We start from the raw sequence: 21,371 nt of genomic DNA, 5'->3' as shown, positions 1-21,371 counted from the left end.
CCCCCCTCCTGGTGAGGCAGGTGAACAGAACACTCTCAGAAGAGATTAGCAGTGCAAGGGGACCCACCATCACTACTCAGACGTCATCAAGTGTTCGTGGAGGGGGAAAGGCTGCGGGGGGTGAGGGATGAGTCCACGCCGGGGACACTAGAGCAGCAAGGCATGGGAGTGCCAGCCAAAGACCTAGGGACGGTGGTCATCATTGCAAACAATGCTCCCAAATCCTCATCCTCTGGGAAGGCACTATCCTGGTTCCAGGTGTGGTCGTAGGGGCTGGGGTAGGGGTCTGACTGGCCCAGGCAGGTGTTGTCCGGCAGGAGCTTTCTCGACTAAGTTGAGCTCCTGTTGACCCGGTGGAGGTCTGGACTGAGACATCTGAGCTCAGACAAAATCTGAATTCTCATAGGGTCCACTGAGAACCAGCGGGGCAATTGATTTTATCCACGCTTTCTCCCTAGAGAGACTGTCCCTTGTCCTTCACTCTGCTCCCCAACCAAAGGAGCTCCCTCGGTCAGCCCACTGGCTCCCCAGCCTGACCCTGTGCCGTGACATTGGGGGAGTGGAGCTCACAGACAGTGGACCAGCTGTCTGCCGTAAAAGCCAGGCTCCCCCCTTCACCCAGTGTTCCCCCCATCCCCTGTAGCCCCAGCACTGCTCACACAGAGCTCTCTGAGAATGTGGTGCAGGACAAGTGAGTGTATCATCATCTCTATCTTCAGCCTAATCATCCACAGCCAACACAGAACAGGCTCTTGGGGATCCAAGGGCTAAGAGATGTGGCAGCACCATCATTGCCCCCCCAGAAGCCTGTGGTCTTGTTGGGGAGACCCAGAATAAACAGAATTGTCAGGACAAGAGTGGACAGGATAAAACCAAAGGAGTGTCTCCAACAGGAGTCCTGAGGGAATTTGGGGATCTTATCCCTTGTGCCTGTCATAGCTTAGAAGGGCTTCCTGTGTCAAGTAGAACATGAGGCTAAGCCCAGGTGGGTTGAGCTGGCTGTGACTGGGGCTGACTAACAAATCACGGTCATATGGAGAACCCCTAAAATAAAGATTCTGGGGTCCCAGGGATTTTCCAGTGGGATAGGGATGAGGCCAAGAAATCTGTATTTTTTTTTTAAGATTTTATTTATTTGACACAGAGAGACACAGCGAGAGAGGGAACACAAGCAGGGGGGACGGGAGAGGGAGAATCAGGCTTCCTACCAAGCACGGAGCCTGATCTGGGGCTCGATCCCAGGACTCCGGGATCATGATCTGAGCCAAAGGCAGACACTTAACCACTGAGCCACCCAGGTGCCCCAGGAATCTTTAAAGCACCTTCATGGTCAGCTGAGGTTGAGACCAACTTAAGCAGATATTAAATTAACAGCTGCTGTGCATGGAGGTCTCCGTGATGCTGGCCTTACCCGGGGCCCTTTCTGTCCGTAGTTGCTCTGAGTCTTCAGCATAGCCTGTGAGGTGGGGATTCAGCCCCACAAAACATAGGCAGCTCCGTCTCCAGCAGGTTGAGCTAGTCTTCACCCTTGGAGGGGGTCAGTGATGGAATGAGGGCATCTTTGTCTCCCAAGCCCAAGATCCTCAGGGCTCGCAGGCAGGGCGGGATTTGAGGCCTCAGGAAGGGAATCTGTAACTTCGCAGGACCTCCCTCCCTGCAGAGCCCTGAAACTGTGGCCTTCCTGAACCCAGGAGGACCAACACTGTTATCCTGGTCTGCAAATTTAATTAGATATTCGGCCCTGAGTCTGGAAGACTACAGAGCTTGTCAATTTATAGGAAAAGAATAGCCAGCTCAGAGAGCCGGCACCCGCCCCCCCCACCCCCACCCGGAGCCTGCTGGCTTTCCTGGGTGCTGCGTGGAGATCCCGGGAGCTGACTTCAGGCAGATGCTTGTGTTTACACAGCACCGTAAATATTTATCCCCAGCAGCCAATTAGAGCTGAGCCACTGCCTTCAAGGAGGGAGCTGACAGAAGGCGGCTGCGTCTGGAGAAGGCCTTGGTCATGGTTTACAAGAACCGCTCAGGATGGGCATTTTGCTACTTAAATATTGTCATCCAGAGATAGGCAAGTCTGCTGATTTTAAAACCAATTACACATTAGCAATAACAGCCTCTCTGATTTAATTGGCCCAGAAATACCTCCCGGGCTCCTGAGGCTGAATGCTGTTTTCTTTCCTCTGGGGTGGGGGTTGGGGAGGGTGGGAGGCATTTCTGGGGCCATTGTCTGCCTCCCACAGTGGAAGCATGAAGACTCCTGTGTTTGAGGGCCTCCAGACAGGGAGAGGCACATGGACTGTGGCAAGAGACCTGGGCTTGCCCTGGCCCTCTTTGCTGGGCCCTGGAGCTGGCTTCTAGGCTAGGACATGGAGGTGGTCGCCTTGCTCAGTGGCTAGGACCAAGGGGGCACAGAGGGGCTGCAAAGCCCCTCTGGTCTGGTCCCTGGCGCACCGAGGCCGTTCACTAAAGGATAACTCTTAATTAGATTTGGGGAAACACTGTGGGGATGGTTTGTCCGAGGCTCACAGCCTCACTGGAAAAATCTGGTAGACCGCACATGGGCACCTGTTGAATCTGTTCTGTTGGTGACAGTGACCCGTGGCCTCAGACTGAATGGCCTGGACTCCTTGCCTCGGAACCCTAACCCTTATTAACTCTGAGCCGCTCCTTTGCGTCCCCTGGGCTTCCCACATGCCACACACTGAGGGTGTGCACACTCTTTTGTTTCATTTCTCCCCCGTGGCCCTCTCTCTGGCCCTCACTTTCCATTTTATGATATTTGGGGTTCAAAGTGAGTGGGAGGTAGTTTTTTTTGTTTGTTTTGCTTTGCTTTGTTTCATATTTATCTCCTGCCCTTCTCCACTCACCACCCCTCCCCTAATTCTGCAAGTATGATAGCTCTTTAAATTTGCCTTTGTGGGCAGGGTGTTTCAAACCCAGAAGAAAGAGCAATGCTTAGTTCTTGAAGGTGTTGTTTTTTTTTAATTAAGTTAAACTTATTTGGGGATAATTGTAGATGCACACACCGTTATAAGAAATAATCTCCCCATATCCTTTTTCTTCTAGTGCTAACGTCTTGTAAAACTCCAGTACAACATCACAACATTGACATTGATGCAGTCTACAAACAGATCATTCCCATCCTCCCAAGGACCCCTCCTATTGCCTTTCATAACCACACCCATGTCCATTCCAACCCCATCCCTCCTTAATCCCTGGCAACCAGGAATCTGTCTTCATTTCTGTAATGTTACTGCTTTAAGAATGTTGTATAAATGGAATCATACGGTTTATAACCTTCTGAGCCTGGCTTTCTTTTTTTTCACTTGACATAATTCTCTGAAGATTAATCCACATTGTCCCATATGTCAATAGTTCATTCCTTTTTATTCCTTGGTATGGGTGTATTACAATGGGTGATATCATTCATCCATTGAAGGACACCTGAGTTGTTCCTATTTTTTGGCTATTACAAATAAAGCTACTATAAACATTATACACACACACACGCGCGCACGCGTGTGTGTGTGTGTGTGTGTGTGTGTGTATGTTTTTGTGTGATCATAAGTTTTCATTTTAGGAAAAATTCCAGGAGTAGAATTGATATCTGCATGTTTAGTTTCTAAAGAAACTTCTAAAATGTTTTCCAGATTAGCTGTACCACTTTATATTCCCATCAGATGCAGTTTCTCTGCAACCTTGCCAGCATTTGGTGTTGTCACTATTTCTTAATTTTGCCTTTCTCATCAGCGTGTAGTGATATCTTATTGTAGTTTTAACTTACATTTTTCTAGTGACTAATGATGTTGAGTATCTTTTCATAATGCTAATTTTCCATCTTCAGATCCGCTTTGGTGAAATGTCATTTCCCATCTTTTGCTCATTTTCTAATTAGATTGTTTGGTTTTGGGTTTTAGGGTTTGTTGTTGTTGTTGTTTTACTGTGAATTCTGAGAGTTATTTATATATTCTTTACTAGCCCTTTCTTGGCTATGTGGTTCCATATTTCCTCCCAATCTGTAACTTACAGTTTCATCTTCTTAACATGGTGTTTCACTGAGTAAATGTTTTCAGTTTTGATGAAGTCCAATTTGTCAGTTTTTCCGTTGATGAATCATACATTTGTTGTCAAGTCTAGGAATTCTTCGCCTTGCCCTAGATCCCAAAGATTTTCTCCTATATTTTTTCCAAAAGGTGATATTACATTGGTACATTTAAGTTTATGATCTATTTTTTAATTAAATTGTTTGTAAGGTATGAGGATTTATAGTCAGGCTTTCTTTTTTATTTAATTTTAATTTTAATTTTGATTTTATTTATTTATTTTGCCTATAGGTGTCCAACTGCTCCAGCAATGTTTGCTGAAAAGGCCATCCTTTCTACACTGAATTACTTTCATGCCTTTGTCAAAATCAGTTAGGAATTCTTATTTGAGTCCATTTTGAGGTTTTCTATTCTCCTCCACTGATCTCTGTGCTCCTCTTTCTGCCAATACCACATATTCTTGGTTATGTAGCTCTAAGTCTTAAAATTGAATATATTGGTTCCTTCAACTTTATTCTTCTCCAAAATTATTTAAGCTATTCTAACTTTCATATAAATTTTAGACTAATCTTGTCTATACCTACAAAAAGTTTTGCTGGGATTTTGATGGCAGCAGTCTTAAACCCGTGTATCAGTTTGGGGAGAATTGACATCTGCACCATGTTGAGACTTCCTATGCCTGAACACAACATTTCTCCATTTACTTAGTTCTTCTTTGATTTCTTTTATTGGTGTTCTATAGTTTCAGCATACAAGCCTTGTACATTTTTGTTACATACACTGAAGTGTTTCAGTGTTTTGCATCATTGTAAGTGGTATTACATTTTTAATTTTGGTGTTCATGTCCTTGTCCCTGGTGTACAGAAATACAATTGATTTTTGTATTTTTTATCTTATATCTTGCAAACTTGCTGAACTCATTAATTCATTCTAGGATGTTTGGGCTGGGGTTTTGGTTTGTTTGTGGGGTTTTTTGGGGTTTTTTTTGTTTGTTTGTTTTTTTGTTTTTTGATATATTCCTTAGAATTTCTACACAATCATGTCATGTGAAAGTAGGGATTTTTTTCCCTTCTGATCTGTATCCCTTTTAATTCCCTCTTATTTCCTTATCGCACTGGGCAGAACTTCTGGTACTATGTTGGATAACAGTAGTACGAGTGGATATCCTTTCTTTTTCCTGATCTTAGGGAAAAGTTATGCGATCTTTCACCTTTAAAATGATGTTAACTATAGCCCTTTTCGCAGATGTTCTTTATGAAGTTGAGGAAGTTCCCCTCTATTTTTATTTTTCTGGGATTTTATCATGAATAGATATTGAATTTTAGGAGTATCGTCAAATATTTTTATTGCATCATTTGATATAATCATGATTTTTCTATAACCTGTTAATATGGTGGATTATACAGGTTGATTTTCAGCCTTGCTTTCCTGTAATATGCCCCACTTTGTATATAATTCTTTTTGCTTATATATTGTTCAATATTTTTGTATCTATATTCATACATTCATGAGGATTATTGGCCTGTAGCTGGCTGGGTGTTGTGGCTTTTCTTCTTCTTTGTACTGTTTTCATCTTGTTTTAGTATAAGGATAACACTCGATTCATAAAATGAATTGGGAAGTATTCTTAACCTCTTAAGTTATCTGAAAGAAATTGTATTAGTATGTTTTAGTTCTTCCTTAAATATCTGGTACAGTTCTCCAGTGAAAAATTCTGGGCCCAGAATTGGGTTTTAGGGTTTGTTGTTGTTGTTATTTTACTGTGAATTCTGAGAGTTGTTTATATATTCTTTACTAGCCCTTTCTTGGCTATGTGGTTCCATATTTCCTCCCAATCTGTAACTTACAGTTTCATCTTCTTAACATGGTGTTAATTTCTTTTTCTGGAATTTAAAACTTATAAATTCAATTTTCTTAATAGTTATAGGGCTATCCAAATTCTTTCTTATTTTTTTTCTTTTGTTTTTATTTATTTGACAAAGAGAGATCAGAAGTAGGCAGAGAGGCAGGCAGAGAGAGGGGAAGCAGACTCCCTGCTGAGCAGAGAGCCTGATGCAGGACTTGATCCCAGCATCCTGAGATCATGACCTGAGGTGAAGGCAGAGGCTTAACCCACTGAGCCACCCAGGCACCCCCAAATTATTCCTTTTATATATTGTACATTGTAGTAGTTTATAATTCTCAAGAGATCACTCCATTTCATCTAAATTGTCAAATTTATGTCTGTAGAGTTGTTCATAGTATTTCTTTATAATCCTTTTGATGTCTGCAGGGTCTGTAGTACTAACCCTAATTTCATCCCTGATAGTGTTCTCTCCCTCACTCTCTCTCTCTTGCAAGTCTTGCTAGAAATTTGATTGATCCTCTAAAGGAACTAAATTTCTTTTTATTGTTTTTGTTGGTTTTTTTTTCAATTCTGTTGGTTTCTGATTTCTTGTTATTTCCTAACTCTTGATTGCTTTTTGTTTATTGTGCTGCTCTTTTTCTAGGCTCTCAGGTAAGAGCTAATAGAATTCATTCAAGGCTTTTCTTCTTATCTATGTAAGCATTTGTGCTATACATTTCCTTCTCAACAGTGGTTTAGCTGTGACTCACAAATCTGGATAAGGTGTGTTTTTATTTTCACTCATTGCAATGTTTTTTTTCTTAATTTCCCTTAAGACTTCCTCCTTTACCCATGGATTATTTGGAAGAGTATTGTTTGGTTTCCAAATGTTTAGAACTTTCCTTGTTTTTTATTTTTACTTTGATTTCATACATTAGAAAATACATTTTGTATGATTTCAGTTCTCTTCAATATATTTGAGGATGTTTTATAGCCTAGAATGTGGTCTACCCTGGCATATATATTCCACGGCACTTGAAAAGAATGTGCATTCTGCTGTTGTTGGATGGAATGTTCTATAAATGTCAATTAGATTGATTGATGGTGTTGTTGAGCTTTTCTATAGCCTTGCTGACTTTCTGTCTAGTTGTTCTATGAGTTATCGAGAAAAGGTTGTCTAATTCCCCAAGTATAATTGTGAAATTGTCTACTCTCCCTTCACTAGCTTCTCTAGTGGTTTCCATAGGTATTACTTTATATCTATAATTTATCACTGTCTATAGTTATTGAAATTTTGCCAGTTCTAGTGAAGTGTAGAACTGGCAAACCACCCTTTACACCCCTTTACTCTCCCATGTTTATAATATACTTGTCTTAATTATTTCCACTAATATAAATGTAGTGCCACATCAGGCAGTGTTATAGTTTTATTTCAACAGTGAAACAAAATTTTTAAAAACTCAAAAAGAGGGCCGCCTGGGTGGCTCAGTAGGTTAAGCCTCTGCCAGGTCATGATCTCAGGGTTCTGGGATCGAGTCCCACATCGGGCTCTCTGCTCATCAGGGAGCCTGCTTCCCCCTCCCCCTCTGCCTGCCTCTCTGCCTTCTTGTGATCTCTCTCTCTCTCTCAAATAAATAAATAATCTTAAAAAAAAAAACTCAAGAAGAGAATGAAAATTTATTTACTAAAATGTCTACTCTTTCTATTATTCTTCCTTCTTGATGTTTCAATGTTCCTTTCTTTATATAACTTCCTTTTTTGAAGGGGGAAATTCCTCTAGCTTTTCTTTTAGGGCAGGTCTGCTGGGGATAAGTTCTTTCAGTTTTTCCTCATTTAAAAATGTCTTGATTTCCCTTTCTTTCCTGAGGGATATTTTTGCCAGATATAAAATTATGGGTTGACAGTTCTTTTCTCTCCCTACTTGAAAAAGGTTGTGTCAGCCTTCATGGTTTCTGATGAGAAATACATCATAATTTGAATTGTTTTTTTCCTCTAGAGATAAAGCATCATTTCTTTCTCTCTAGTTGCAAGATTTTTTTCCTTTGTCTTTTAGTTTTCGGAAGTTTGACTATGATAATGTCTTGATGTGGATTTATTTTAATTTATCCTGTGTGGAATTAACTGAATCTTGAATCTTTAGGTTTATGTCTTTTGCCAAATTTAGGAAGTTTTGGGCCATTATTTCTCTGAGTACTTTCCTGCTCTTCTCTTTTTTTCTGTCCTTCTGGGACTCCAGTGATATGATTGTTAGATCTTTTGTCCCACAGATTTTTCAGTTTTATAATGATTAATTTTAAAATATTTGTCACATAATTCTAACATTCCTGTCACATCAGTGTTGGGCATCTACTGTCTTTTTTCATTCAAGTTGAGATTTCCCTGGTTCTTGATGTGATAAGTGATTTTCTGTTGAAACCTGGATGTGTTATGAGACTCTGGATGTTATTTAAAATTTATGTTCTAGCTGGCTTTCTGACATCACTCCAGCAGGAGCAGGGTGGGTGCTACCTTATTATAGCCGGGTGGAGGTAGAAGTCCAGGTTTCTCATGAGGCCTATATTGACAACCCAGGGGAGGATGCTTCTTATTACTGGTAGTGGGAGTGGGAATTCAAGGTCCCGACATGTTCTCTGCTGATGCCATCTGGAGGAATTGAGGTGGTGGTTACTATCCAATGGAGATGAATGTTCCAGCTTCTCCCTGAGAGCATGTCTCCTCTGACCCATCAGAGGTTGAGATGCTTCATTACAGATGGGTTATGGTAGAAGTCTAGGCTCCCCACTCTGCCTTTGCTGGCATGGAGGAAGGTCATTATCTAAAGATTTCCTGTGTTGCTAGTCTTTCTCTTCCCTGGTCCTTTGGCTAAAGAAGGCAGGCTTTTGCTGGATTTTTTTGTTTGTTTGTTTACATTGGTTTGTGTTTTATGTTACTGGCTGTTTGAGCTCCAAGTCTGGGAAATTTTACATAAAACCGAAAACCCAGTGTATTCATTTTTTAGGGCTACCATAACAAAACCCCACAGACTGAGTGGCTTAACCAACAGAAATTTATTTCTCACCATTCTGGCAGCTGGAAGTCCAAGGTCAAGCTGCTGGCAGAGTTAGTTTCTCCTGAGGTCTTTCTCTGTGGCTTGCAGATAACCGCTGTCTTACTGTATCCTCCAATGGTCTTTTCTCTGTGTGCACACATCGCTGGTGTCTCTTCCTCTTCTTATAAGGATAATGGTCATATTGGTTTAGAACCCCACACTTATGACCCCATTTGACCTTAATTACCTCTTTAAATGCCTCATTTAAAAAATAGTCATATTGAGGGTTAAAGCTTCAACATATGAACTTCAGGGTGGAGGGGACACAATTCAGTCCAGTACACCAGGAATTCACCATCATGTTGTTCCTTGGGTCCTGAGGTCCCTAGCTCCTCTCTCTCCATCTTTCAGAATCTCCTTATGTTTGTTTTAAATATAATGTCCAGGACTTTTTGTGGAAGGAATAGGGAAAATTCCACTTGATTTTCCTGGAAGCAGAAGACCCTCCCTCTTGAGCTCTTTAAAGAGACTTTTGTGGGCGCCTTGGTGGCTCAGTGGGTTAAAGACTCTACCTTCAGCTCAGGTCATGATCCTAGGGTCTGGGGATGGAGCCCCAGGTCGGGCTTTCTGCTCAGCAGGGAGCCTGCTTCCACCTCTCTCTGCCTACTTGTGATCTCTGTCTGTTAAATAAATAAATAAAAATCTTTAAAAAAAGAGAGAGAGACTTTTGTAACTCAAGTAAAAGCTGTTCTGATTTGCAAGAGGCAGGTTTCACTGGGCAAGAAATATTTTTGTGGAAATTTCCAGAGCTTCTGGGAACTGGGAACTGGGAGCATAAAGATTATTCCATAAGCCATAAAGTAGAGAAGAACATGGGATGCATGATGGCAGAGTTCTATCCCAAAAGGAGATACAATCCCTTTTTCTGGGGAAGAAAAATCCTCAGATGGGATTGACAGAGGTTGAAAAGCTCTAAGCCTTAGAAGAGGAGCCTAGAGCTCCATCTCCGCAGATCTTGTGAGGCAGGATAGTAGGAATCTGACTTGAGCCAACCTCCCTCCCAGAGGGATAGACCAGAGAAGGCAAGTGTCCAAGACAGAGCTGTGTGTGTGTGTGTGTGTGTGTGTGTGTGTGTGTGTATGCACAGGTAGAGGTGTTGGGGAGCAGCACCTGATTTCTGCAGCCCTCCAAGACAGAGGCGCTGTGTTCCTTTCATCTTGTTCACCTTAGTCACATTCTGTAAGCTTTCAGCCTCTAACAGAAGCACCAGGGTCCTCCAAGGCCTTGTGGCCTCTGGAATTTCTGCATCACCGAAGCTGTCAGCTCCCCAGGCGTGGGTGGCCGAGCAAGCTCCTCCTATTACTCACCTCCCACTTCTCACTATTAAGCAGGGCTCCTTGAGGAAGATTGATTTACCACATTAAACAAGCCCCCATGTGCTCGATGAGAATGTCACAAGACAAACGGCTCCTGCCGCGTGCCTCCAGCCCCCCACCCCCTGTTTCCATTACACTGGGGCCAGAGTCATGGTGGATGAGTTTGGGTGTAGTTCATTTTCTGCCTTACACGATAAACTTGTCAGCCTTTGACCGATCAGCTACTCGTATGCAGGGAGTTCATTTGCAAGGCCACCTGGCATCTCGGCTCGGCTGTCCTGCTCCCATTTCACCCTGTCTAATGAGCCAGGACCTGGGTATTGTTGGTTGGCGCTGAGCTCTGGGGCCCTGCACGACCTGCCTGTGATGGTGATGGTTCAGTCCCTCCCCAGGGGTCCCTCGCTCCTGCCTAGAGGCGGCTGGGCACTGAGGCCTGGGGAGCCATCCTTGTTTGCTGTCAGCTTCGTGTTGTCCATCTAGGAAGGAGTGTGCCAGGCCTCCTCTCTCCTGCCCCGAGGATGTGTTAGGCCTACTCTCCAGCATCCTGGCTAGACAGGCCTGTCCACTCCACATTGGCCTTGGGGCTGTTTCTAAGGAGATTTTGGTATAGGCAGATACCCAGCCCGGGCTTTCAGAGCTCACTGAGACATGGCCAACAGGGCCTAGATGAGTAGCTCTGGGGCTGCCCATGGTCCCTTAACTGGCCTCCAGGCCCACACCCTCCCCAGGCTGCTAGGCAGCCTAGACTCTATTCTGATCACATCAACCCCTGTCTAAGATCCTTTGGTGGCTCCTTGTTGTTGCTAGATGAAGGCCATTCACAGCCCTTGATGCTCTGTTCCCAACCTGGGCACTGGGGTTGCATGCCGGGGACCAAGTCTAGCTCCCTCAGTTTACTGGATGACCTTAAGCAAGACATTTAGCTTCTCTGTGAATGGGGATGATAAAAATGCCTATCTCATGTTCATCAGTATGAGGACTTAGGTTTATGCCTGGCACATAGTAGGTGCTCAACAAATGTTCACTAATAGCATCACTTCACTGCATTCTTCAACTTCACTTAAATCCTGCATGCCTTCGCCTATGACCTGGGGGTGAACTGCAGCCTGGGGTGGCCTGCTCACCCACACATTCTACCCACAAACCTGGGTGTCTACACCCCAGCCCTCAGAACATTTTCCAGCACTGTTATCTCCCTCCTGACAGGCTTCCCCCTTCCTCTCTGCCTATTTGAATTTGACCACAGTCTGGCCAAGGCCTTCCCATGCTCTGAAGTCACCAGCCAGCCCGGAATTGAGACAAACCCCCCAGAACAGCACACAGGGCAGGGCCACTCCCCAGAGCCATAGGTGGGGACTTCTATAGAGCAGACAGGGGCAGGACTGGGAGCCTTGCAAAGGGTAAGGAATCCCTTCCCTATCTCCATCCCCTCCCAACCTCTCACCATTCCCCCATCCCATAAGGGTCCATACCCCAAAGGTGGTGGTTTTCTGATCCTCAAGCCAGCTGGGCTCCTCCAGGTTCCTTCTCTGAGATCTCTGCCTCACCTGTCCATGTACACTTGAGTCCACTGCCAGCCATGGACACTTTCCTGTGCCCACCTGTACTGGAGACCCAGCCCCCACCCTCTGCAAGCTCACAGACATGGGGGAGGAGACTAAGTCAGGGCTTCGGGGGTTGGACTGGCACTGACTGCTTGAAGTATGGGAAAGTCTGCGGTCAGTAGCTGGCTCACGTGTGGTAGGGCATGTGCAATGTGGTAGAAGACAACAGGTATAGAGGGGATGGGTCCAGCCCTGGACCCGGGTACTGTACGAGGCCAGCCTAGTGAACAGAGCAGAGGCGCTTTGTCTGCAACCAAGAAGCAGCCGCCATCCTCTGGGTGTGAGGAGTTCTGGAGGGCAGGTGCTCTGTCTGGGCTGTTGCCACCCATGCCAGGCCTAGGTCCAGCCCCATTAAAAGGATCAGAGAGCTTGGGAGAGGTTTATGAGTGAAACTCTGATAGGCAGAGTAGGAGAAGGGCCCCTATCCAGGAGACACCCTATGCTCTGGTGAAGAGAAGGATGAGCCCAGATGTCCAGAGAGTGGCAGGAGGCCTGAAGCCCACGCAGGGATTCAGGGGATGTGACCCTCGAGGGGCAGCATGGTAAGCCACAGAGCCCAAAGGGCCATGTTTAAACTCAACCTCATAGAAGTCATTTCAGGTTGAAGATGGTAACACAGTGACTGCCCCACCCTTCAGGGGCAGAGGGAAGGCGAATTTCCCCAGAGCTTCAACTGGGTTACCTTTACCTCTAGATCCTCAGGGCATGACCCAAAATCTTGGAGATGATCAGATTCCAGGAAAGCCCAAGAAGCCATGCAAAAGATAAGGAGTCATCCTGGCCCCTTTGGGATCAAGAGGGGTCCTGAAAGCATGGTACTCTCCAAACCCTCATTCTATACAGGAAGTGGGGAAAAGATGACCCAAGAATAGGCTGGCTTGCTGGTCATTCTGCTTCTCAGACTGGAAGGCTTGCTGTGAGAGGGATTTGCAAGAAGTGGGAGAAAGGGGATGGGTGGAGACTGGAGACTGTCTTCTGTGAGACTGTATACAGATGCCTCTCATGAACTGGAGAAATCACGTGGGCAGAGCAGTGACCGTCGCATGTGATCTTAGCATCCATGTGCCTAGCTCATGTTGAGGAGGCCCAGGGGAAAGTCTTGGGGACTACTCTACTCAAGCCCGACTGCACTGGAAGAGGGAAGTCACCATATGTCCCAGGGAGGGTCAGGGTGAGGCCAAGAGCAGGGAGGAACAGACAGGACCCCTGGGTCCCTAGCTGGACGAAGGGAAGGACAGGCTCCCACTGGCAACATCAGACTGTGTATGGACTCAGCCTCCCACTGACTAGGAAGGTCCCATTGTGCCTGGCTCCAGTCCACAGGCAGGACCTGGCTGGTGAACAGAGACCACACTGGCTCCCACACATTCCCTGGACTTCAGGAAAGCAGATTTCAGATGGCTATGAGGAGTGATGGGCATAATTTTTGGCTTGAGGATCCAGAAGAAGAGAAGCCTCCAGAACCAGGGGCTCTGACTCAGCAGTAAGTGGGATCCCGGTAGTGAGGGAAAGGGCAGGAACAGAGAGGTATGTGTGCCTGGGCTTGGACTGACTACAGGAAATAGGAGAGCCAGCAGTCAGGACCAGGGCCTGCCTCACTGCCTGCCTTGATGGGGCAAAAAGGAACAGGGACTGTCATCTTGCGGGGGGGAGGGGCTCCTCAGCCCGCAGAATGTTTCTCTCTGACAAACACCTCCTGGACGGGGACCTTGGATTTCAATACCTACAGGGACCAAGGGGGTTGAATGAATGAGAGGACTATGGTAAAACAAGGGTGCAGTTTCTCAGCTCCAGCTGATTCTTGAAGTGTGAGAATGTGAACCCAAACTCACTAGATGGTATAAGTTAAGATTAGATTTGGCCTCATATGACAGAAAACCCAAATTAATAGTGGTTTAAAGAAAAGAGAGGTCTCTCTTGCTCTCTTATATACCAGAAGTAAGCCATCAGAGCCGATACAAAGTGGCTAGGATTCTTCCATCGCTGCAAGGGTGTGGCCCACATCCATATGATCCAAAATGGAGGCTAGAGGTCCAGCCATCACACCAGTGCTCCAAGCAGTAGATAGAGGAAGGTGGGAAGAGGGGCAAAGAGCACATGCTTGGAAGCTGTCATATAGTGTTGCTAAATTTTATTGGCAGAATTAAATGTGTGTTCTCCTCTAACTGGAAGTGAGGCTGGGCAATGCACCTTTAGTTCTGGCCCTCCATGTGCCAAGCTAAAACCAGGCACTCTGTGACTAAAGGGAGAATGGATATTTCCCTACACAGCTAGCAGCCTCTGCCCCACAGTGTCCCCTTGCCTCCAAATACTTTGCACCCCATCTTCCATGCATAGGATACTCTGGGGCTTGGGGGAAGAGGTAACCCTGTCCCCCATCCTGTTACAGCTTTCCAGACCAAAAGTCTGGATAGAGAAGGTGGTGGAAGTGGAGGGGGCTGCCCGGGGAGAGCCCATCCAGCTGACCCAGCTCTGTTTAGGGAAGAACCTTATGCCCAATGTCCCCCATGGAGCAATCAAGCTGCCTTGGTGACACGTCTCCTGCACAATTCAGTGGCTTCTAGCCTATTTGTCCTGACGAGTTCCACATGCCTGAATTGGCCTCAGTGGGCTCACCTGGGTCTGGCTTTGGGGCAGGCCGCCTGGCCCTTCCATCTGCGCTCTTCATTGAAATAACTGCTGGGGGGGGAGGGGCAGGAACAGCAACACCTTGACTCCCTGAAGCTTTTCATGTGAAATTGACAGATTTTTAATTTTCAGCAACTTACGTTTGAAAATTTTAGTTTGGAACAAATAAACAGACCTATGGGCCAGATGTGGCTCTCAGGCACCACAGTGGGGGGGCAGGGTACTGTTCGATGGAGGAATTGGGCCTCCTCCCCTGGCAAGGCCGGTCTGAGGGTCTAATGTCCATGGAGAAGGCTCCGCATGAACCCCCTTCGTCCTGGTGGGCAGTTCCAATGACCACCCGTCTGGGGGCAGATCTGGCCACAGCTGGAGAGTCGGTGGGACTCCTGCAGACCCCCTGAGTGGGAGCTGGCTGCTGGGATTAGCACAGGAGCTCAGGAGTGTCTAGCTGACTGTCACGACCCACCCACTGGAGTTGGGCGAGGAGTCAGGACCAGCTCAAGGGCTGGGTGTCCATGCGTGTCTGCCTGTGGCGCGTGGGGCTCCGCAGAGGGGACCTCAGACCTGGGGTCTGGAGGATAGGGATTAAGGCCTTGTTTGCCCGGCCTGCAGACTCCACCAACCGGGACGCACTGGATATGATTGAACGCTGCATCTGTCTCGTGTGTCTGGATGCCCCGGCGGGCGTGGAGCTCAGCGACACCAACAGGGCTCTTCAGCTCCTTCACGGCGGAGGCTGCAGCAAGAACGGGGCGAACCGCTGGTATGACAAATCCCTGCAGGTGAGCCTCCCCAGCGGCAGGGCCAGGGCCGAGCCAGCAGATGCGCACGCCTGCCAGGCTCACGCGCTGGCCTGTGCTGCCCAGGATGTCGCGTCTGGGGCCGAGGGAGCCGAAGGCACTGGAAATGTGCCACTGGTGTCAGCCCCTGGGACTGGCCACAACCCTTCCCGAGAGCCAGTGACCAAACCCAACTCCAACTCCCAACCTTCCTGCAGCCTGGACCAGGTGTGCAGGACCTCGGGGTCAGACCTGGAGCTCACTCCCACTCTCCAAGCACACACTGTAAGGTGGGGTGTCCCGGGGGCCCCCCTGAACACATCCTCAATGCATGCAGCAAGAATCATGGCTGATGCCCGGAAGTACCAGTTTTTCTGAATCTCCATCACTCTTGTCTGACTGTTTCGACACACCTCCCTCCAACTCTGAGAAGTAGGACAGCCCAGCATCTCCACAGAAGAAAAGCCATAAAATGAAATAATTCAATTCCTCTGTTTTTCATTCACGTGACATCAACCCAGAAACAAGACGCTCACTTTAGCCCAGAGAGAAATGCTCATGCAGGTGCAGATGAAGTTCGAGTTTGGGCCCATTCATTCCTGTTTCTCCAGCCTTTTTTCTCCAGTGTGTCAATCCTGAATCGATCCTTGTTTGTTTTTAAAGCCCCCCACCCCACTTTCACAATGACCGTATTAAATAGCCAGTGATCACTATGCTTTGGGCTAACATCGGCTCCCACAGATAAGCATTGCTGGGCAACATTTCATTTTTCTCTTTCTCTGGCCTCTACGTTCTGCAGGTTATCCTTTTTATTGGTTTGCATATTGATTCTGCTGTTTCTGATGAGTTCACTTGCTGCTGCGCTGGCCGTTTTAGCCTCCACCAGTGGTGCTAATGGCTTGTAATCTTTCATGGAGCAGCTGTGGGAATGTAATGATATAATGGATGTACGGGACCAGAAACATAGGAAGCCTCGGTAGTGGTTTTAAAAAGGCACTGTTTTCCTCCCTTTTGTTTTAGTGGCAAGGACAGAAAAGCATTAATGCACAAGTGGGCACAGTCTTCTCCTCCTGCCCCCCAGGGGTGACTGTGCCCCCCGCTGGGTGCTTTTCATGGGCAGGACAGATGATCAGATGACCTGGAGAAGCCAAACAGGCTCCAGGGACCTGAGCTGAACAATCAAGAGCTAGAAGGAAGCAGGGGACAGGGAAGCAGGGGACACTGGGGAGAAAAGAAAAGACTGCAAGGGATGAGTTTTGAGAAAGACTCTGTGGGAAGGTTGTTGGGAGAATGGGAGTAGAGATTCGGGCCACTGGCTCCAGGCGAGGGCTGGGGGAAGACAGGAGGAGAGTCAGCTCACATGTGTTATCGTGCCCCGGAAGGGCATCAGAAAACTGTCAATAGCTTGTTTGTTTGCTTATGCATGGGGGACCAGATGGGATGCTGTGCTGAGCCGGGCTATGGGCAGCCCCACCTCATCTGGGTTACACGTCAACAATCAAATCTCATTCTTCTCATTCTTTTTTCCCAGCACCTCTGTACACGCCGGGCATGTCCTTTGTCCACGTCAGCTAAGTACAGCCTTAGCAAACTACTTACAGTCCCTGGGGACCTTTCCTAAACCTTCTCTCTGATCCTCCTAACCATCCTGTGAACTGGGCTTTATTGGATCCATTTTCAATGGTAGCAAACTGAAGCCAGGAGCTGAAATGTCCTGTCGAAGGTCTCCCAGCTGGCAGGTGGCCGTGGCAGACCTGGAACCCCGGTCCCTGACTCGAAGCCAGACAGCGGTTCATGGAACACCTTCAGAACACCTTTTCTTCACTCTCACCCAGAGACAACTATTTCTCCCTAGGAATCTGCCCACGATCCAAACCGGATCGTTACCTTTCATTCACTCATTCAACAGAAGTATTGAGCACCTACTATGGGGTAGACATGGGTCTAGATCCTGGGAAGAAAACCAGTGGGGGCCAATCACACAGGCCCCATTTAGACCCATACTCACGCGAAGCTGTACAGGATTGTGGCCCTGTTGCACACTGTGGGATGGGGTGGGGGAACACAGGGCTTAACAGAAGCCAAAGGAACTTGCCCATGACCTAAGGAAAGAGCGCATGGGTTCAGGGCAGACGGTTAGGAATCACCGGGCTACTTCACCTGGGGAACCTTGGGCTCCACCCTCACTGCCCAGAGCATTTCTGGGAAGGAGGTCACATAATAGAGCTGTCTCGAGGCCCCCATATTCTCAGGTCATGGCAATTTCATACAGTATTCCTTTTGGGACATAATGTGCTTTTGTGTCCTTGGAAGAGAGGTCCCCCCCCACCCACCCCCGAGAGGCCAGGTAGACCCGGCCTGGAGCCCAGGGACTAGTTTGAGATGCAGACCCTACCTGAGGTCCACTCACCTCTCTCCCTCCTTATTGCAGTTCGTGGTGGGCCGCGATGGCACATGCGGCGTGGTGTGCGAGCACTCCCCATTTGATGGAATCGTCCTGGTGCAGTGCACGGAGCACCTGCTCAAGCACATGTGAGTCTGGGCACATCCCCCCCACCCCCACACCCCCCTACCCCCGCCGCAGCCACGGGAGCCAATGCCAGACTGCCAAGGTGCGGCTGGGCTCGGCCAAGAAAAATTTGGGTGGCCACCGGGGGGCTGCATTAGTCTGGAAAGTGTCTTAGCGAAGGATGGATTCGGAAAACAGCTTGAGCTCAGACACTTTATCTGCCATGGTCAGTGGGGGCAGGCTGGGCATCAGGTATAGGGCCGTTAGGGAGAAGCTTGGCCAAGAATTCTTAGCCAAAAAGGAACATTTGCTTTGGTCCAGGGAAGCCCAGACTGATACCTAGTCCTTGTTCCGAGTCAGGCCTGTGCCGACCGTTGACCCAACAGAAGGGACGGGGGGGTCTCTGAGCTGCACCTCCTACCACCCCCGGGAGCTGGGCCTCTCTCCCTAGCTTCCGGGCTGGCCGGACTGAGTGCTTGCCTATCCCTTAAACACACCGAATTCCTTCCTCCATTCACGGTTTGCTCCTTCTCTCCCTCCAGAATCTTCTCCCTGAATCTAAGTTCTAAATCTCTTCCATGATTCAGGAGCTCTTTAGAATCTCTAAAAGCCCAAAGCAACCCTCACAGACAAACAACACAGTTTGCTTCTTCAGTTTATCTCCAAGTGTTTCCCAAGTGTTAGTGGAGCAGAAAAACGTGAAAAGAAACAGGCTCTGGAGTCGGCGGAACTGGCGGGAATCCCGGCTCTGCCACGTGCTTGTTTGGGTGGCTTCGGGGACTGAGCGTCAGTCTGTTCATCTGTGCAGTGGGCCCAGGGCAGCTCACACCCCCTGAGGCTCCAGCAGCTAGGATGCCCGCAGAGGGCGAGGCCGGCTGCCCGCAGCCCTCAGCTCCCAGGGCCGCAGGCCGTCACCTGTCTGTGCCTGCAGGGTGAAGAGCAGCAAGAAGCTGGTCCGAGCAGACTCTGTCAGCGAGCTCCCGGCCCCCAGGAGGCTGCGTTGGAAGTGCTCCCCGGAAATCCAAGGCCTCTTAGCCTCCTCGGCGGAAAAACTTCAACGGTAGAAAGCCCAAGCCTCTTTTAGGGCGATGCTCTGGTGTCACCCCGTGTCCACTCTCACCCCAACCCCTTCTACCCAGGACGATGAGGCTCCCTGGAAGTTTTCCAAAGACCCCAGCTCTTCTGCCTCCCCTCGCCCGCCTCCGCCCCCGGCCCCGGCCCACCCCTTCATGGAAATGTAGTCAAACTAAAGGGGAGTTATAACTCTTGGGGAAATAACCTTGCTCAAGTCTCCATCATTTCCATAAAATGCAAACATGGAGCTATTTTTTCCACAGGTTTCACCTGACTGAGCTGAGTCAAGGCGGGGAAATTATCCCCCTGCTTTGGGGGTGGGGAGGAGGAGTAATAAACAACTGGTTTGAATAGGTCATTTGAATCCAAGCTATTTCAATTTGCTTGAATTTACACTACAATGTGACAAGAGGACCTTTCTCCCCATGGGGAGAGAGGCAGTTCAGTCCCTAACAGGACACATGCAGGAGAGCCAGGATGGGGGTGGGCCCCTCTGGGCGCCCCCCACAACCCCCGCACTGGCGCAGTGCCAAGTTGTGGAGGGAGCTGCAGGTTGGCAACTAGATCTGCCCCTTGGTTTTTCATTCCCTCATTCAGTAAGTGAGCATTATTCATTCATTCATTCATCAAACATATGAATGTGCCAGTACCGCGGAAAGGCTGAGGACACAGAAATGAATATGCCATGGAGCCTGCCGTCCACACTTCAGTGGAGGAAGTAGACCCCCAGACCAAAACATGTGTGACACAAGTGCCCAAACCGGAGAAAGGCATACAGGCCTGAACCCACAGAGGACACAGCAGTGGAATTCTACCAGGAGATTGTGGAAGGGCTTTGCAACAATGGGTCTTGAAGGATGGATAGGAGTTCGTGGTGCAGGCAGCTGGAGAAGAGGCAGAAAGGCAGCTTGTTTGAGCTTGTACATAGAAGATTTATAGAAGATGCAGGCTGGTTTGGAAACCAGCAAGTGAGAGAAAGGCCAGAACTGAGGCACTAAAGGGAAGTTGAGGCCACATTATGAAGAGCTTTGCTGTTCTTGTGTTATGGGGCCCGGATGCTATTGTGCGGTGGGGAGGAGCCCTTGGAGGGTTTGGAGCAGGGGTTTCAGGGAGCCGGTGAGGAAGATGCAGTGAGCAGGACAGATCATGGCCAAGCTCGGAGGGCAGGGAGGATGAGTCCACCGCAAGCTGCTCTGGGGGCTGACTGCTGACGCGGGAGAGTAGGAGAGGCCTCCGGTGTTCATCCACAAAAGATGCTGATAGCTCAACTGTAGGGGCTGTTCTTGGGATAAGCAGGCCTCTAGGAGAGTGAGTGAGTTGGTGGGCTGGCATCCTTGGGTGGAGAAAGGTGCCCACTCACTTTCAGAGATCTAAGTGGTGCCTCCAAATTCTCTTTCCGAGGTGGGGAGCCAGGAGAGTTCTGAGTGTGGGAAAGCAGGAGGAGCCTCGAGGGTTCCGAGCTGCCTACAGAAGGGAGCAGGGTCGATTGGGCAGGGCCCGAGCAAGAGGCTTCCAGGTGACTGTGTGACCATGCGCTCAGCCTGTCCAGAGACAGCTAACTGGCTGGACCGAGGGGTGAGTCCCCCTGGTCCCCAGAACCTGGAACGGCCCGCGAGGCGAGCAGGCAGAGAGCATCTGAGGCCTGCGGCAGTGTGACTGGAGGGTGGAGGTTGCCTCCCCAGGGCTCTGCATTCACATACAGCCTGTGGACAGACCGTGTGGACCCCGCCAGACATTGCTGCAGTGGACAATCAGCCCAGACCCCAAGTTCATTGTGAAGGAGGACACTGGTCCATACTGGTGAGGGGATGAATGCTCAAAGGTCTCAGTGTAGAGTCAGGGAATCTACCCGTTACTCTGATCGTGGCTCGTGGGCAGTAAAGAGCTGGGTGTGTCACAGGAGGCTCAGCAGTCATTTCTGGGTAAGATGGCTTTACAGTCGAGCAGCCCTCGCTGTGGTGACCGAGACCCCCAGGGAGGCCCCAGGCATTTCTCCTCATAGGACAACAGGGAGGAGTCTCTGTGAGGAGACATGGCTTCCAGCCATCGGAGAAACGGGCCTCTCCTTGGGCAAAGGCGGTGTGCCAGGTCTGGGAGAATGGCCAGGGTACCAGAAGAATCTGAGGTTGTGGGACACACATTCCCAAACAGGTCAGATGAAAGGCTTCTTTCAGGCCCACTTCTGTGGGCAATGGGCTCCGAGGGTTTTGTTTGTGGGCAGTGTTCTCCCTGTGCATGCAAATGTCTCTTGCCCCCGAGTCCCATGCCCCTCCCTGCAGCCAGCCCCCCCCCTCCACCAGAACAGGGCCACTGCCTTACCCAGCCAAACCTCCCCTTCAGCTCAGGGAACCCTGGTCTGACATGCCCTCTGCCACTTCCTCATGTCAAGGCCTGAGTCTGACACCTGTTGCGTTCCCAGTGGGCAAGGACCATGTCCTCCACCTCCAGAGTCCTGGGTCGTAGACCAAGCTTGAGCCACTCAGCTAGACTTCGTGGTCTGTGCAT

The 21,371-nt window shown here is 48.6% G+C and overlaps 1 protein-coding gene across 2 annotated transcripts in view; it reads left to right on the top strand.

Annotated features, from left to right (window-relative positions):
• Window positions 1-21,371, top strand: part of CHAT (choline O-acetyltransferase) — a gene marked incomplete at both ends in the record, with an annotated part of 45,982 nt that overhangs the window by 12,705 nt on the left and 11,906 nt on the right. For both annotated transcript variants that reach the window (XM_080823692.1, XM_080823693.1), the window contains 3 exons: window positions 15,117-15,286; window positions 17,715-17,815; window positions 18,724-18,852. In XM_080823692.1, coding sequence (XP_080679818.1) covers window positions 15,117-15,286; window positions 17,715-17,815; window positions 18,724-18,852 — 400 coding nt within the window. The remainder of the gene's footprint in view (window positions 1-15,116; window positions 15,287-17,714; window positions 17,816-18,723; window positions 18,853-21,371) is intronic.

The sequence above is a fragment of the Martes martes genome (genome assembly GCF_963455335.1).
Source record: "Martes martes genome assembly, chromosome: 14".
NCBI classification, from domain to species: Eukaryota; Metazoa; Chordata; class Mammalia; order Carnivora; family Mustelidae; genus Martes; species Martes martes.
This window is presented reverse-complemented; position numbering and strand designations above follow the sequence as displayed.